The sequence below is a fragment of the Clupea harengus genome, chromosome 13 (assembly GCF_900700415.2).
Source record: "Clupea harengus chromosome 13, Ch_v2.0.2, whole genome shotgun sequence".
In the NCBI taxonomy this organism is placed as follows: Eukaryota; Metazoa; Chordata; class Actinopteri; order Clupeiformes; family Clupeidae; genus Clupea; species Clupea harengus.
Genome location: NC_045164.1, coordinates 17,905,508 through 17,921,167, shown reverse-complemented (window position 1 = coordinate 17,921,167; position 15,660 = coordinate 17,905,508). Strand labels below are relative to the sequence as shown.

General features: G+C 45.4%; 1 protein-coding gene across 1 annotated transcript in view; it reads left to right on the top strand.

Annotated features, from left to right (window-relative positions):
• Positions 1–15,073, top strand: part of adss2 (adenylosuccinate synthase 2) — a 27,307-nt gene extending 12,234 nt beyond the window's left edge. Inside the window, exons 6-13 of the mRNA XM_012841431.3 lie at positions 2,020–2,127; positions 4,506–4,587; positions 4,804–4,930; positions 6,653–6,807; positions 8,971–9,095; positions 9,776–9,873; positions 10,157–10,306; positions 11,369–15,073. Coding sequence (XP_012696885.1) covers positions 2,020–2,127; positions 4,506–4,587; positions 4,804–4,930; positions 6,653–6,807; positions 8,971–9,095; positions 9,776–9,873; positions 10,157–10,306; positions 11,369–11,421 — 898 coding nt within the window. The 3' untranslated portion in view covers positions 11,422–15,073. The remainder of the gene's footprint in view (positions 1–2,019; positions 2,128–4,505; positions 4,588–4,803; positions 4,931–6,652; positions 6,808–8,970; positions 9,096–9,775; positions 9,874–10,156; positions 10,307–11,368) is intronic.
• The last annotated feature ends 587 nt before the right edge of the window (positions 15,074–15,660 follow it).

Here is a 15,660-nt window from a genome sequence, read left to right as displayed (position 1 = left end):
GTGTCTCCATGCTTCTCCCCCTCCACACCCTGTTACGCTGGCTCATGCATTACATAACGTCCATTCAACAACTAACCCCAAGGGCACTGACCTTTCACCCCCCCTACAGTCACGCATACAGGTACTCACCCACCCCTACAGTCACGCATACAGGTACTTCCAGTACTCCTGCATAAACCTTCCAGTCTCGTAGGCAGGTTTGCACAGGTACAACCAGCTACACGGGCTTCACGCCTGTCTGGGGGCACTGAGCGCCTCTTGAAGTCGGAGGTTGGATTATCCTGATGGAGGAACAACACCCTGTCAGAGTCCATATAGACAATACAATAGTCCCTCTGGTCTCAGAATACAGTCCCTATACACCAGTGTTTCTCAAATACCACTGCACCAATAAAAAAAAAACTCTCGGACCATCTAACTAAATAGACAGACAAATGTTAGCGGCACGTGATTTTCGCGGGTGGGCACTCCTTTTTTTTATCGGTAGGCTAGTTATAGATATGACAATGCGCTAGGCAAAGCATCTGGAACCCTGCTCCATGCGTGACTTGGTTAAGTTACTAACTATAGTTCACTCACAGCCTCATACTCCCATCACACACTCAGACACGCCAATGTATCAGTAAACACCAATAAAAACAACGATGCGCATACCGACCACGCGACCGCAGTAATTCACTACCAACCGTAGGCTAGCCGACTGGCATTAATATAGCCATCCTAGTAGTCAAGTTTTCATAATTATGAGTTGTCATTATCCAACGTCACGCAACACAGAATAAAGTTATCATCTTGCTGTCTCCGCAGCGGGAGCAAAAAAACGCTGTTTGAATGCAGCTCCGTGGCGGCAGTGACCCTTCTCCTTGTCTGTGTCAGAGGCATTCTCATTTAATTTTCTTTTCATTGTCCCTGTCTTAAGCCACCGATCCATAACCTTCTTAATAGATTAGGCTACTCTTTAATAGATTAGGCTTCTACTGACTGTGTTCTCTTCGTTCTGAGTTGTATGTTAGAAATGTCGCAATAATTTACTTGTGGCCATCGCGGACCACTACGGGGCACTTGCGGACCACACTTTGAGAACGACTGCTATACACTATACACTAGTCCCTCTGGTCTCAGAATACAGAGTCCATATAGACTATACACTAGTCTGGTCTCTCGCATGTTTTCAGGAGCGGCCTCTCCACATGTTTCACTCTACACACACACACACACACACACACACACACGCACACACACACACACACACACGCACACACAGATGCACACACATGCTAGTCTTCAGGTCAAGATGTCATATGGCTTGCACAACTCCTGTTCTCCTCAGCATAGCAGTATCTCTTCCAACATTCCCTCCTCTTAACTTGCACCATATGTGGGTATGTGGCGCATGCTCTTCATCTGAGGAAGAGCTTTCTGTCTGCACATCCCCCCGGAGGGGAATTGGGAAACTTTGACCTTTCCGTGAAAATGCATCCTTCTGAAATAGGATTGAGAAACGTAGCTCTGTACACTGGAAATTGTGTGTCACATTGGGTTATGAAAGAGGGTGTGGAACACACACACACACACACACACACACACACACACACACACACACACACACACACACACAATAGGCTGATTGCTCATACACCACCGTCAACATCAAAAACAAATACTTACTCCAGGCCCTTTTTTTCCATTCGAATCACATGCCTCTTTCACTGTGGTGTGTGTGTGTGTGTGTGTGTGTGTGTGTGTGTGTGTGTGTGTGTGTGTGTGTGTGTGTGTGTGTGTGTGTGTGTGTGTGTGTGTGTGTGTGTGTGTGTGTGTGTGTGTGTGTGTGTGTGTGTGTGTGTGTGTGTGTGTGTGTGTGTGTGTGTGTGTGTCACTCGTAGCCGTTTATACCCAACTTCTGTTACTTTGCGGATGATGAGGAAAAATTGCAACTGCTTATTGCATAATTTTGTATGTGTTTGCTTGCACCTGTGAAGATGTCTTAACCATTAACCTTGCCTTCTGTTTTATTACTAGTTTGGGGACGACGAAAAAGGGCATCGGTCCGGTGTACTCCGCCAAAGCTGCCCGCAATGGACTCAGGATATGTGACCTACTCTCTGACTATCAGGACTTCTCCGAGAGGTGTGTGTGTGTGAGGCCATGATCACGACACACACAAACACACAACACAAGCCCCATACAAAGGCGGACACACACAAACACACACACACACGCCAAAGTACACTCAACACAGTACACACAACAAGACATCATTAATGTGTCCCATACTCACACCAACACACACACTCACACACACACCCCCACACAAACATACCCACACCATGCAGAAATGTTAAACATGCAGTGCAACCATATACCCTGCTTCCATACAACCTGATATCTCCTAGCCCTGTGCCAACATATCTGGTTGGGTGTGTGAGACCAGTCTCAACAAGAGACACTGTTGCTTTTTGAGTGGAGAGGCATCGTGATGGCCAAAACGAGCACACACACCCTCATGTACTTACGGACACGAACACAGACACACACACACACACACGTACTAACGGACACGAACATACACACACACATGCACACAGAGTACCACCCATCTGAATCAGATCCTCACCACATACCCTCACTCAAGAAGACACACACACACACACACACACACACACACACACACACACACACACACACACACACACACACACACACACACACACACACACACACGCGCACACACTGTCCCACATAAAGACACACACACAATGCAGTATTACCCATCTGAACAAGACACCTCACACAATCACAGTCCCTCACACAAAGGCACACACATACACAGTTCCACTCATTTCCAGTCAGAGCTTTTTGTTGAAGGCAGAGGGGTTTGTTTTGTTGTGGTGATGACTATCCACATAGATCAGTATCCACATCAGGAACATTGTGAGACAAGTAATGCCCTCACATGTATTAGCATCTCTTAAAGAAAACCTAGCTATGCATACACATGCGTATGCATAAGCTGGCTGCATAGTAGTCCTAGTATGTCAAAAATGTATGGCGAAGTCTTTAAAGGCAAGTCTCGCCACTCTGACTTGCCTATAAGTCAACAAGTCTTTACTTGTTAGATTGAGGTCTGATCTCAGTCTTTAGGTTTAAGAGAGCTGTGCCATCAAAGAAGGTAGTTCATGCACGTTCGAAATGAGGACAGATTCTTGGTGAAAGCTTGCAGAACTACCCAAGAAAGTCAGCACACCGTCGGACACTGCCAAGTAGGCAAGGTCATCCATGTTGGGATGTCGGCTCCCGGTTGGGTTGGGTTGAGCTGAGCTGAAGTGGATGGCCGTGAACTGGCTTGTTTACTCGCTCACCCAGAGCTGCTGGGCGACACACGTTTGGGGCTGGCATCTCTGGAATGTGAGACTTGGCTGCAGACACAGTGTATGTGTGTGTGTTTGTGTATTGTGTGTGTGTGTGCGCGTGTGTGGATTGTGTCTGTGTGTATGTCCTAAATTTCCCTCGGGACAAATAAAGTATCTATCTATATATCACTCTATGTCTGTGTGTATGAATGTCTGTGTGTGTGTGTGTGTGTGTGTATCTGTGTGTGTGTGTGTGTGTGTCTGTTTGTGTGCGTGCATGTGTTGCCCTCTTGAAGAACCATTTTGCTGTGCAGTAGCAGTACCCATAAATGGGTTGCAGATCATGTAGGGGTACTGTGGCTGGGTCATGCCAATGAGCTTGCCCTGTAGAGGAGGAAGTCACACATTCAAAGGCCGTACCCATAGTTTAAGTCAACAAGCCACAGTGTAGAATGCGTCTCTTAGTGTTTGATTCGTGTTATGTTATCTCTGTAAGAGTTAAATAAGGGTTGAAATTGCTTTGCGGTTCACCTAACCCTGATATAACCTTGATATAACCTTGATATAACCTTGTACTCTGTGCAATGACAATAAAGTTAATCTAATCTAATATGAATGCCTTCCAATTTAACCTGGATGTCTGCGTGTTGTTTCACTTAATTTTCACACACAGCGTAAACAGCTCTTGTGTCACCATAGGAATATCTGGACTTTAGGGCCTTATGACTAACTGCTTAAAGGTAGAGTCTGTGATTAGGGCGAAAGGTTTTTGGTATTAGAGCTAAATAGCCAATCAAAATACTCCTTTCCCTTCTGTGCTCCTGAAGCAACGTGTTGATTGGCTGGAATTGCCTATGGCTCAGTTCGAACCACTTTGTTTATTTCCCATTTACAGACCTTGGACCGTGTATGAACACACGGCAGAATTCTTTTGGAGCGCACAAAACAGAACCAACAGCTTGACAAAAGCAAACTTGACAAAATAAAATGTATTGGGTTAGAATCGCAGACTGCATGTTTAATATAAATTGAAGGGCTTAATGCATGGATTGAAGCTTGCTTGCATTTTCATCATTTTATCCACATGATCCTCACAGTGCCGTGTTGATTAATAATTAATTCATAATAATAAACCTGATGCGTTGTCTGTTGCAGGTATAAGCTCTTGGCCCAGCAGTATAAGTCTATGTACCCTACGCTGGAAATTGACATAGACGGGGAGCTGGAGAAACTCAAGGTGGGTTGTTTTTGAAAGTGTAGTGGTTTCTCCTACAGTGGTGTGGGAAATTAATGTTTTTTTTCTGAACAAAATAGAGGTCTAAAGTTAATTTCAATAGAGATATAACTGTGTGTGTGTGTGTGTGTGTGTGTGTGTGTGTGTGTGTGTGTGTGTGTGTGTGTGTGTGTGTGTGTGTGTGTGTGTGTGTGTGTGTGTGTGTGTGTGTGTGCGCAGACCTACGGGGAGCGGGTGAAGCCCATGGTGAGGGACGGGGTGTACTTCATGCATGAGGCTCTTCATGGCCCCCCCAAAAAGATCCTTGTAGAAGGGGCCAACGCTGCCCTACTGGATATCGACTTCGGTGAGTTGCCCCTGTCCTTGCCTGACCAGAAATCCCTGTGTAAATTGTTGAAAAATACTGCACCAAATTCTCTGTCTTTATGTCTACATTGATGTTTCTGTGTAAATGTATCAATATTGACAATAGGATGTAGAAACAAGTTAAAGTGCGCTCAGCCCTACATTGTGTTACTGTCTTTGGGGCCCCGTATATTATTACAGCCTATAGTATTATTGCTTAGCACTCCTAGTTATCATGGGGTTAGTTAGCAGTGAAGAGGCCTGAGCCATGCCCATGTGCTGGTGTTCCAGTAAAGCTGGCTGGAGGGCTCGGCTCTTTATTCTACTCAGAGTTCACATTGGCCAGGTGGAGACATGACCAAAGGTTTTGGATGTGGGGAGACAGCCAGACACCTATACCCAAATACATATACACCCACACCCACACCCACACCCACACACACACACACACACACACACACACACACACACACACACACTCTCAGACCCACTCATATGTAGACAAACTCACACACATACGTATACACAGACTCACACACAACATGTGACGCATGCTTGACGCGCACACACACACACACACACACACACACACACACACACACACACACACACACACAGTGACTGGACACATCTGTAACTTTGCATAGCCATGCTGGTCCACTTGTGTGCTGACCATGGCTGTTAACCACTAAAGCCTCCAGCTTTCCACATTCACTCAACACACTGATGCTCACACACACACACACAGACACACAGTCATGCACACACACACATACACAGGCTTGTTGCTTGTCACGAATGTCACTTCTAGAACGTTCTGATGACATGAAGTTCCCTTGAACTAAGGATACGTTGATTAATCAGTGGTCAGCGGTGTCTGAGACGAGTGTGTGGGGCATTGCATGGTGTCGTCGTCAGAGACTGCATGAAGACTACATCGAGTGCGGTGGTTATTCTGCTCTCCCAGGCAAGAGGCATCTACTCCACGCGCACAACCAGGAAGTGACCACTTCATTTGACTGCTTGTCTGTGAGACATTAGTGTAATGCCCTGAGGAGAGAGAGAGAGAGAGAGAGAAAGTGGGAGAGATAGAGGGAGCGATAGAGGGAGCAAAAGAGAGAAAGGGGCAGAGTGGAATAAAAAATGAAGAGGGTGAGACATAGAGAGATGGAGAAAGATGGATGGAAATAGAGAGGGACAGAGAGGCCCTCACAGGCACACACACACACACATACACACACACACACACACACTCACACACACTCATTGTAGTTGTCCACTGGCCTAATGGACTGTCAGTGGCCCAGAGCACAATAGGCATCTGTGCTCAGGCTGAAGAGGCCACACTGTTACAGGACATTAGTTCACTTTACCGCACGGCTCTTTCATTCTCGCAGACCAGAGCTATAGACAGCAGCATTGTGTTGTAGGATAAGAAGGCTTCTATTATTGTGCGTTTCTGTTACCCTGACCCGCTGGTGCTTCGGGTTTGCTCTGGCTGTCCGCTGAAACCGAACTTCGAAACAAAACCACTCATGCACTGGTAGCCTTCAAAAGTCTTCCAAAACACGAGGGCAAGTTTCCTCCATCTAGGTGTTAGGGAGCCCTACTGGACTGGCAGCAGAGCACACTGGTCGGGTGTGTTTCTGTCCTGGAAGTCCCTCTCCTGTTCAGCCAATCAGGGCTCACATCTGTGTGTGTTTGTGTGTGTGTGTGTTTGCAGGAACGTATCCCTTCGTGACCTCGTCCAACTGCACGGTAGGAGGAGTCTGCACGGGTCTGGGCATGCCCCCGCAGAACGTTGGCGAGGTGTACGGTGTGGTCAAGGCCTACACCACCCGTGTAGGCATCGGAGCATTCCCCTCGGAACAGAGCAACGTAAGTGTGTGTGTGTGTGTGAGAGAGAGAACGAGGGAGAGTTGGAAAAGAGAATTGGACGAGATTGATGGAGAATGAAAAAGAAAGTGAGTGTTGATGTGTGTGTGAGAGAGACTGACTTCGATAGGCAGAACGAAAGAAAGAAAGGGGAAGAGGAACGGACAGAGAGAGAGAGAGGGAATAATGCAAGACAGAGGAGAGTGAAACAGACAGCTTGAATGAAAGGAAGAGAGGAACATGGTTGTGTGTGTGTGTGAGAGAGAGAGAGAGAGAGAACAGGGTTGATTGTGTGTTAGAGAAAGAGTTGTGGAGAATGGGAGGAGTATGAAACAGGAACCTAGTTGGAGTGAGAGGAAGAGAGGAGTTTGTATGCAAGTGAGAGAATGGAAGAGAAGAGCTGGAGAATGGGGGAAGAGGGAGGGAGAGAGTGAGAGAGAGGTGGAGATAGAGGTGGAGAATGGGGTAAAAAAGAGGGTAAGGGGGGGAGAGAGAGAGAGAGAGAGAAAGGGAGAGATTACAACATGGCTGTGGTTATGAGATAGAGGGAGCAGGAGAGAGAAGTGAGCTGCGGTCGGATAGTCCTTTTTGCTTAGGAAGGTTTCTAACTGACATATCTTTCGTCAGATACTTCTGTCATGCACTTCGATGTAGAACCATGTGTACTTGCGTAGTGTGTGAATTGCGATAGGGTAGTGTTGCCTTGAATCAGAGGCAATCGTGCACTTAAAGGAAATGTTTTTTTGCAATGTCAACGCAATGTCACCTAACTGCCATTGAAAAAGAGGTTGATGGTCCCTCCCTTTCCGCTATGGAGCCAAGATGAAGACCATTGAGGGCACAAAGTCCAGTGTTTCATACTCAACTTTTTGGCCATTATGAGTACGCTATCCGGGCACTCCTAGTGCACTGCATTGTCAGTGTGAACGCACTTGGGTGTAAGCAGGTGTAGGCACTGACATAGCGGTGAAATGACTCGTAAGTTTCTAGGTGGCAGCCATGATGAGAGCTGGTCAGACTTTCTTTATGCTAAGGAAAGGTGCTTCAATGCTTCCTTTCTTATATCCTTAAGCATAGGCCTAATCAGCCTAATGATGGCTTGATTCACTGATAGTGACAGCTCTTTGGACTTCATATTGAGAAATGACAGCAACAGATTCCAAACACAAATACCACACTTGAAATGAACTCTAGACCTTTTATCTGCTCCTTGTAAATGAAATAATGAGGGAATGACACACACCTGGCCATGGAACAGCTGAGCAGCCAATTGTCCAATTACTTTTGGTCCCTTAAAAAGGGGGGGGGCCACATATAAAACATTTTGTAATTCCTCCACCGTTCACCTGAGTTGGATGTAAATACCCTCAAATTAAAGCTGAACGTCTGCACTTAAAGCACATCTTGATTGTTTCATTTCAAATCCATTGTGGTGGTGTACAGAGCCAAAATGAGGAAAATTGTGTCAATGTCCAAATATTTATGGACCTAACTGTAGCTTTCCTTGACCTTGTGACGTTTTCCATTGAGGTCAAGGAAAAGTGGTTAGGTCAGGACATTGGACGTCATGTTTTTGACTATCCGACCACAGCCAGGGAGTGGGAGAACAGAGATGACAAGAGGGAGAGGTGGAGGAGAAGGAGAGGGTGGAGCACCCCATAGAGCTTGGACAACAGAGCAGACCGGCCGCGGCTCAACACAGGGCCACTGCTGAGTTGAGAAACAACAGAGTAAAAGCCTGAGAGCCTGAAAAGGGTTGGGAAATGGCTCCATCTAGTGGCCAAGATGATGAAATGTGCTCACATCAGAACATCCTCCTGCTCCAACACTGTGAACTCCTGTAGACGCCTATAAAGCAGTCGGGAAGTGAACACGATCAGCCTGTTGCGTCATCAGATTTATATCCCTTTTTACTTAAAAAATGTACTTCAGTTGGTTCAACCAAGCACAACATTTGGAGTTCTCAGTATAGTGGAAACAACACACAACCTGCTCCTATCACATCAGAGATCTCTGACACAGGAAGTAATTTGTCTGGCCTCATAGGTCAGAAAGAGCAGAGCAGGGCAGAACAGTCATGGACATATATAGACCTTTATATGTGTATGAGAACAGTGGGATTTCTGCATGTGACTCTAACTTAACCCTCCCACTTTTCCCACCCAGGAAACCGGGGAGCTGCTCCAAACAAGAGGCAGGGAGGTGGGCGTGACCACCGGCCGCAAGCGAAGATGTGGTTGGCTGGACCTGGTGCTCATCAAATATGCTCACATGATCAATGGCTTCACAGCGTAAGTGCTCTGACTCCAGATGAGCCCTGGCTTAGTAACATGTAGGGAGGGTAGGGAGGTTATGGAGGGGTTATGCATTATCGGAGTCATTAATACTCTCTTATCTATTGGCCATTATTGTATCTAGTACTGGTGATCTCATGATTTATGTTCACCGTAGATATAAAGATGCAGGGATTTATTCAGTGTTTAATAGTTGGGGTCATAGCTGTGATGTTATTTTGTGAGAATGCATGATTTCAGGCGTAAGAGTTGGACCACTCTTTAAAATGGGGGATATGTATCAGTCAGATTATCAATCAGATTATCAGTTTGATATCTTGCCGTGAGTCATCTTCCACTGTTATGGTACAGTTTGGGCAGATTTAATTTCAGGGGTTCCCTTCGGTCCAATGGACCTTTCTCTCCTATTGGTTATTGTATTAATAAAGCAAGCACACTTCTGTGCAAGCCTGGCTAACATCACGGCAACTTCTTCGGTTTTAGATTTTGGCTAGTTTGGTTAGTTTCTGAGTTTGACCTAGTTTGCAGATGCTGCTTAGCAATCTTAGTTGGCTATTTAACAACATTCAGTGTAGCTGTACTAAGATGCAAAATATGTAGCTGAACATAACGACAAAGGTCACCCATCTTTGCCCTCGTGAGTGAAGTGTATGTCTCTGTGTGTCTATGTCTCTTAGTATAGCCCTCACCAAACTAGACATCCTGGATGTGCTGGATGAAATTAAGGTGGGCGTGGCTTACATGGTGGATGGAGAAATCATCCCTCATTTCCCAGGTGAGCGACTCTCCTCAATACACACGCACACACGCACGCACACACACACACACACACACACACACAATACAAGCTTGTGCCCTCAAAACACACACACACACACACACAACTCGGGCTCCTGTCCTAAACACACACATATATTGTCCAGGCCCCTCCCCTGTACTCACACACATAGTTCTCAAGCTCCTTTCCGACACACACACACACACACACACACAGTGCCCAAGCTCCTCTCCTTTCCGTTACACTGTTTCCATCACACATCCTACATTATTTCCCGCAGCCAATCAGGAGGTGCTTCAGAGGGTGGAGGTGCAGTACGAGACCCTGCCCGGCTGGAAGATGGACACGTCTGCGGTTCGGAAATTCGAGGACCTGCCAGAAAACGCCCAGAAGTATGTGCACTACGTGGAGCAGCATCTAGGCGTGCCCGGTAAGAAAACTAATCTCAAACGGGCTCACAGACAGACAAGAGACTATAGGACATTATAAGGGTTGGATATGAATGTAAAGACAAGAGACTGTAGATCATTATAAGGGTTGGATATGAATGTTAAGCAAGAAATGTCTACATTACACTGATAAGTCAGTGTCTGTTTATTCAAAAAAAAAAAATAAGTGTGTGTGTGCACACGCATGCGTTTGTGTGTGTGCGCATGTACGTACGTACGTGTGTGCATGTGCGTGTGTGTGTGCGCATACATGTATGTGCACTAGGGGTGGGTGATATGGCCAAAATCTTCTATCACGGTATGTGTCATTTTATATCACGGTTTATTATATGGCTCTTCAGAATGTTCAAAAAAGTTCCGATGATTTGAATGAGCCAGCACAACGTTCGCAGGTCTGTAAGTTCTTTATATTCACTGCTGCGAAAAAGTAATGACCGCTGTCATTGGCAATGAGTATTGTGCTTCTAATTCACATCTTTCATATAATTCCGCAAGTAGTCCGGTCATTTAACGTAACGGAAAGTCATTGTAACTTGAAGTCAGCAATTAATGGGTTGCTACTTAACACCTGAAACTTTAAAGTTCAATTTGCCTGAAGAACAATGTGGAAATCACGAAACAGCAAAAAAATCATTAAAGAGGTATTATGGAGGAATGTCTTCTTATCGTTTTGGAAAGTAACCGTATAAAAAGCGGGATAATGTATAGTTCGGCGGCAACTACTGTGTGAAAAATATTTCAAAATAAGAGTCTCCCGCGGTTGAAGCGGTATTGCCAAATCTCTACCGGTAGACACATTTCTACCGTTGCACGGTATATACCGTCATATCGCCCAAACCTAATGTGCACGTGTGTGTGTGAAGGAACTGTATATGAGAAGGGTGTGTATGGAGTGTATTTGAGGGGGGTGAAGGGAGAGATGTGTGGATACTCTGGATCATTAGCTAGCCCATTTCTTTTGGTTGGTTGTCGGTTTTTTTCGTTTACATTTTTTTTACTATTATTTCTGTCCTGTAACCCTTCTCATCCTCTCTGTGCTCCAGTGAAATGGATCGGCGTGGGCAAAGCCCGGGAGTCCATGATCCAGATCTTCTGAGTCGCCCCTCCACTCGCCTGCTCCTCATTCTCACGCAGGTGCCCACAGCCAAGGGGGAGGGGGTGGGAGAGTGTGTGCTTGTGTGTGTGTTTGTGTCTTTGCGTGTGTGTGCGCGTGTGTGTGTGTGCAGAGGCGACTCTTCATCTCCACCACCCCTCCTCCTCCTCCTCTTCATCTTCATCATTGGGAAACAGTGGACCTTTATATATTATATGCGGACATAGATGGATGAAGGATAATGGACTCTCCGCTGTTGTTGTTGTTGTTGTTTTTTTTTTTTGCTTTTCTTTTTGGGGAGGAAGGAGATGTCTTCCTCTCTTCATGCCAATGAATGTTTGCCCATTTTGCGCTAGCCCCCCGTCCTCACATCCATCCGTCTTTCTGTCCTTCATTCTCTCACTTCCTGCTCTCTCTGATTATTGTGGGCTACACATCCAGCCTAAGTCTCAGCTATTGCCATAGGTCTTCAGTGTCCCCAATCCTGTGTATAAGCCCATCATATAAACCCATCACAGTTCAGCTCTTTACTCTTACTGGACCACATCATGGTTGAAAAGATCTTTTGGTGTGTTAGTTTGTTTGTTTTTAATGTGCTATGGGTTTCCCAACTTCTTTGGTAACCTTGGTTACCCCACCCTGATTTTATTACCTTGACAGATCTTCGTTTCGGCGGAGTTTTAAAGTTACGGCAGAGTTTTAAAGTGGCAGTGGAGTTCACAAGGGCTCCCCATCACATTTGTGTGAGCTCTGGTCAAGTCCTGACCCTGACCCTGACCCTGACCCAACAGAGTGCAGAATGCTCTAGTGAAAAGCCCATACAGGACATGTGTGTACCCAGGGAGTTAATTCATTTTGGAGCACGTAAGACCTCAGCTCTCTTCTCCCCACTGATATCAGTCGTTGTCATCGTGCCATCTCTCATCAAACCATAATCTTGGACATTCAGAAAAGCCTTACTAGGCTGACTGGATTAGCGTGATTGAAATGTATAGTCAACGGGTCAAATCTTAAACTTGTAGCAAAAAAACCTGCTACATGGTCGTCCCTGTGATGTTTGAGGTGAGTGGATGTTTGCTGATGATGTGCTGACCTCAGGTGTCACTATGGGACTGTGGCTGTAGTGCGCTACACAGAGCTACACAGACACGCTCTCCATCATCCCCTCTTCCCTCTTCATTCTCAGGATCAGTCACATGATCAGCACTATGAATGTGTTTGATCTGTAATTTGGTGTCTGTGTGTCTCTGTGTGCGACATGAGGAGAAAAGGGTCGGCCTTTGGCAAATGTAGCACATTATTCAGCCCACAGCTACTACTGCTGCATGTTCCCGGGAGCGAGTAGCTCATTGCGAAATGATCTTTACCATGGACGTGATGGCGTCCCCATAATTTTTTCTTCATAAATGTCGAGTTAAGTGTAGCTGTTCGGTCAGTTAGCTGCCAAATCCTCATGTAATTCAACCAAGCCTTTCAGGCCCCGAGTGTTTTCAGGGCTTTTAATAGATTTTTTGGCCCAGATAGATCTTTGATTGTGTGTGAGATCGTGTGCTTTCAGGTGCTGCAGAAAGTCCCAAAGCTCACAGGTAGGCATTTGAGATGCCTCAGGATTGACAGCTGTGTGTTAACTTAACTTAACTTAACTTAACTTTCTTTCGTCGCAAAGAACTACACGAGAGGAGAGAGGTGATCTGGAGCTCCGCCTGCATTATTTCTTTGGTAATAATCCCCAGTGAGATACTAACTAGATGCGTGTGTCTATAGATGTCTGAGCTGTCTCTACCTCCTTCTCAGTGTAACGGAAAACGAGGCTCATCAGCGCCTCTAGCTGCAGGGCCGTTGGAATCGTTCAACCAGCAGCATCCCACTATTGTTTGGTTGTTTGGTTGTTTGTTTTTGTGCATTGTGTTTGTTTGGAGTTTGTGTGTTTAGTTTGTCGTCCTTTTAGTGCCTGAGTCTGACGGTGTATGCGAAGATCTGTATAACCAGTAAAGGCAGGGGCATCGGACACGGGTCATCTCTGTGTCAACACCGTTACACGCAACTTGTTTCTGTCTCCAGCTCTGTCATAGCCTTTTCTCTTTCATGACATTTATTGATCATGTGTGCCTCTCCTCTAGTTGAATACGCAGGTCCTTTTGTCCTTGGACACATTGCGGCTCCGTGGTCACCCTTCAGGGTGCCTTGTTAGCATGAAACCTATGTCTTTACTTCAGTGACCAGCCGCTTGACGACTGCCAGGGGCTTGCCTGCCTTCAAGGACCGGCCTTGCAGTCTGAAGATCTGCGCAGCGTTAAACTTAAGTGTGTCACTGAACAGGTGGAATAATTGGGCCTCTTGTTTCTCTTTAGTAATGCCAACCCATGTGCCAATGGTTTTGAGGGAGACCGTTGCTCTCGGAGATGGTCTGTGTTTCTATAGTAACTGGGGACTTTTACTGTAGATCAGTTAATGGCCGTTTTTAGATGCAATTAACCTCCACCTGCCCCATTCCATCTACACCTGTTAGTCTCAAAGAATGTCCATTTTCTCCAAACTATATATCAGAGGTTGCAAAGGCATACATCACACCCTCAGCATTTTGGCTAGGCCTGTACCCAAGTGCATACGTACTTCTTTAAGTGTAGAAGTATAAGCCTGTATACGTCTGTCTCAATTTCTGCCTTAGTATGAAAGGATGAGCTTTGGTACGAGACCTCAACGTTCTCCACCTGTAAAAGCCTTGTTTCCTGTGCTCATTCTACTGAGGAGCCGGCTGACTGATAAGGGACTTTGGTTTTGTTTTGTTTGTAGTTCTCGCACTCACACCCACTTGGACACATTGTGTGTGCCACCGCCTCTGGGACCGCGGTCACGAAGCTAAGCGCTGGTTTTGTGGCTAGCAGAGATATTATGTTGTTCTGCGGGGAACATGACTCACCACAAAGGAAGGGTGGGCTTTCTGACGGAAAATCACTGTTCACTACTCAATCTGTTTGTGAAATGCGTCTGGATAGAGTGCTGTTTTTCAGAGCCTAGGAACTCCTTCTTTGCCTGACCGTTTTTCTTCTTCTTCTGGATAGTTGTTACACCTACTTTTTACGTGACATTAGACGTTCATCCACACCTATAAATCAGACCCAAACCACCACAACTCCTATCAACTTTTATTTCTTCTACTAAGAAAGGGAAATGATTATTTTGTAGTGGTACTTGTGTGAAATCTGCTCTGAGTCGGAGTAGCTCAGTTGAATGCACATTTGCACAAACTGATCAGCCTTCTCTGCTCCCATCTCTCTCTCTCTCTCTCTCTCTCTCTCTCTCTCTCATGCGCACGCGCACCAGGGGCTGGGTTATATTTGCTGCTGGGTGGACTACATATATGTATATTGTGAAAAAACAAAAACCACTATATTACCTTGGTCTTATATTATTGTTGCTGTAAAGTTGTGATTTATTTGCTTACGCTTTGGAAGGGGGACGCAGAGCAAAAGGAGAGGGTGGAAGAGGGTGCATGTTGTTGGGTCGATGTGATTTGTACAGCACAGACCGTTTATTATTTTTTGGTTTTGTTTTTCTTTCTTTGTAATGATCCTGAAATGATTTGAGCATATCAGATACCAATGAGCAGTCTGAACAATACGCTAACAAATAAAAAGGAACTTGGGAAAATCTACTCATGTATTGCGTGGTCATTTGCTTTAAAAAAAAAAAAATGTAAAGACTGTTTAGGGTGTCTAATGAATTTAGGATTTAAACAGTTCCACTTCCAGCACTAGAGGGAGCTATTGACCCATGTTAAACTTAAGAAGTCGCTGAAGGGAATTTGGACTCTTCCAACCTACCACACTTCGCAGTCAGGCTGCTAATCGGTTACTTGATGTTAATGGGCTCCAGCAGTCTATTAGAGTAGGATTTCAGTGCAGATTTTTGATTCCTTCATGGTAGATTTCCTCTCTGCTAGGCTCTATGTGTCCAAGCATTGAGGAGTTGTATTTAATTAGTATCTTTCCACACACCTTCAAAGCCCTACATAAGGACATCTGTGATGGTCATCAATACTGGCATTTTAGGAAAGGTAAGGAACAACTCCCACCTAGAGTGAGTTCTAGAAAATGGGAACAAATCAATAATCTTCTTCAAATGGATATTAAAATGTAGACACAATTTGGCCATTCTGAAGGGACATGGTAAGTGTGTGTTGATGAGGAATTGTATAATTTCTATAATAATAATAATAATAATAGTGGTTATGAGACAGAG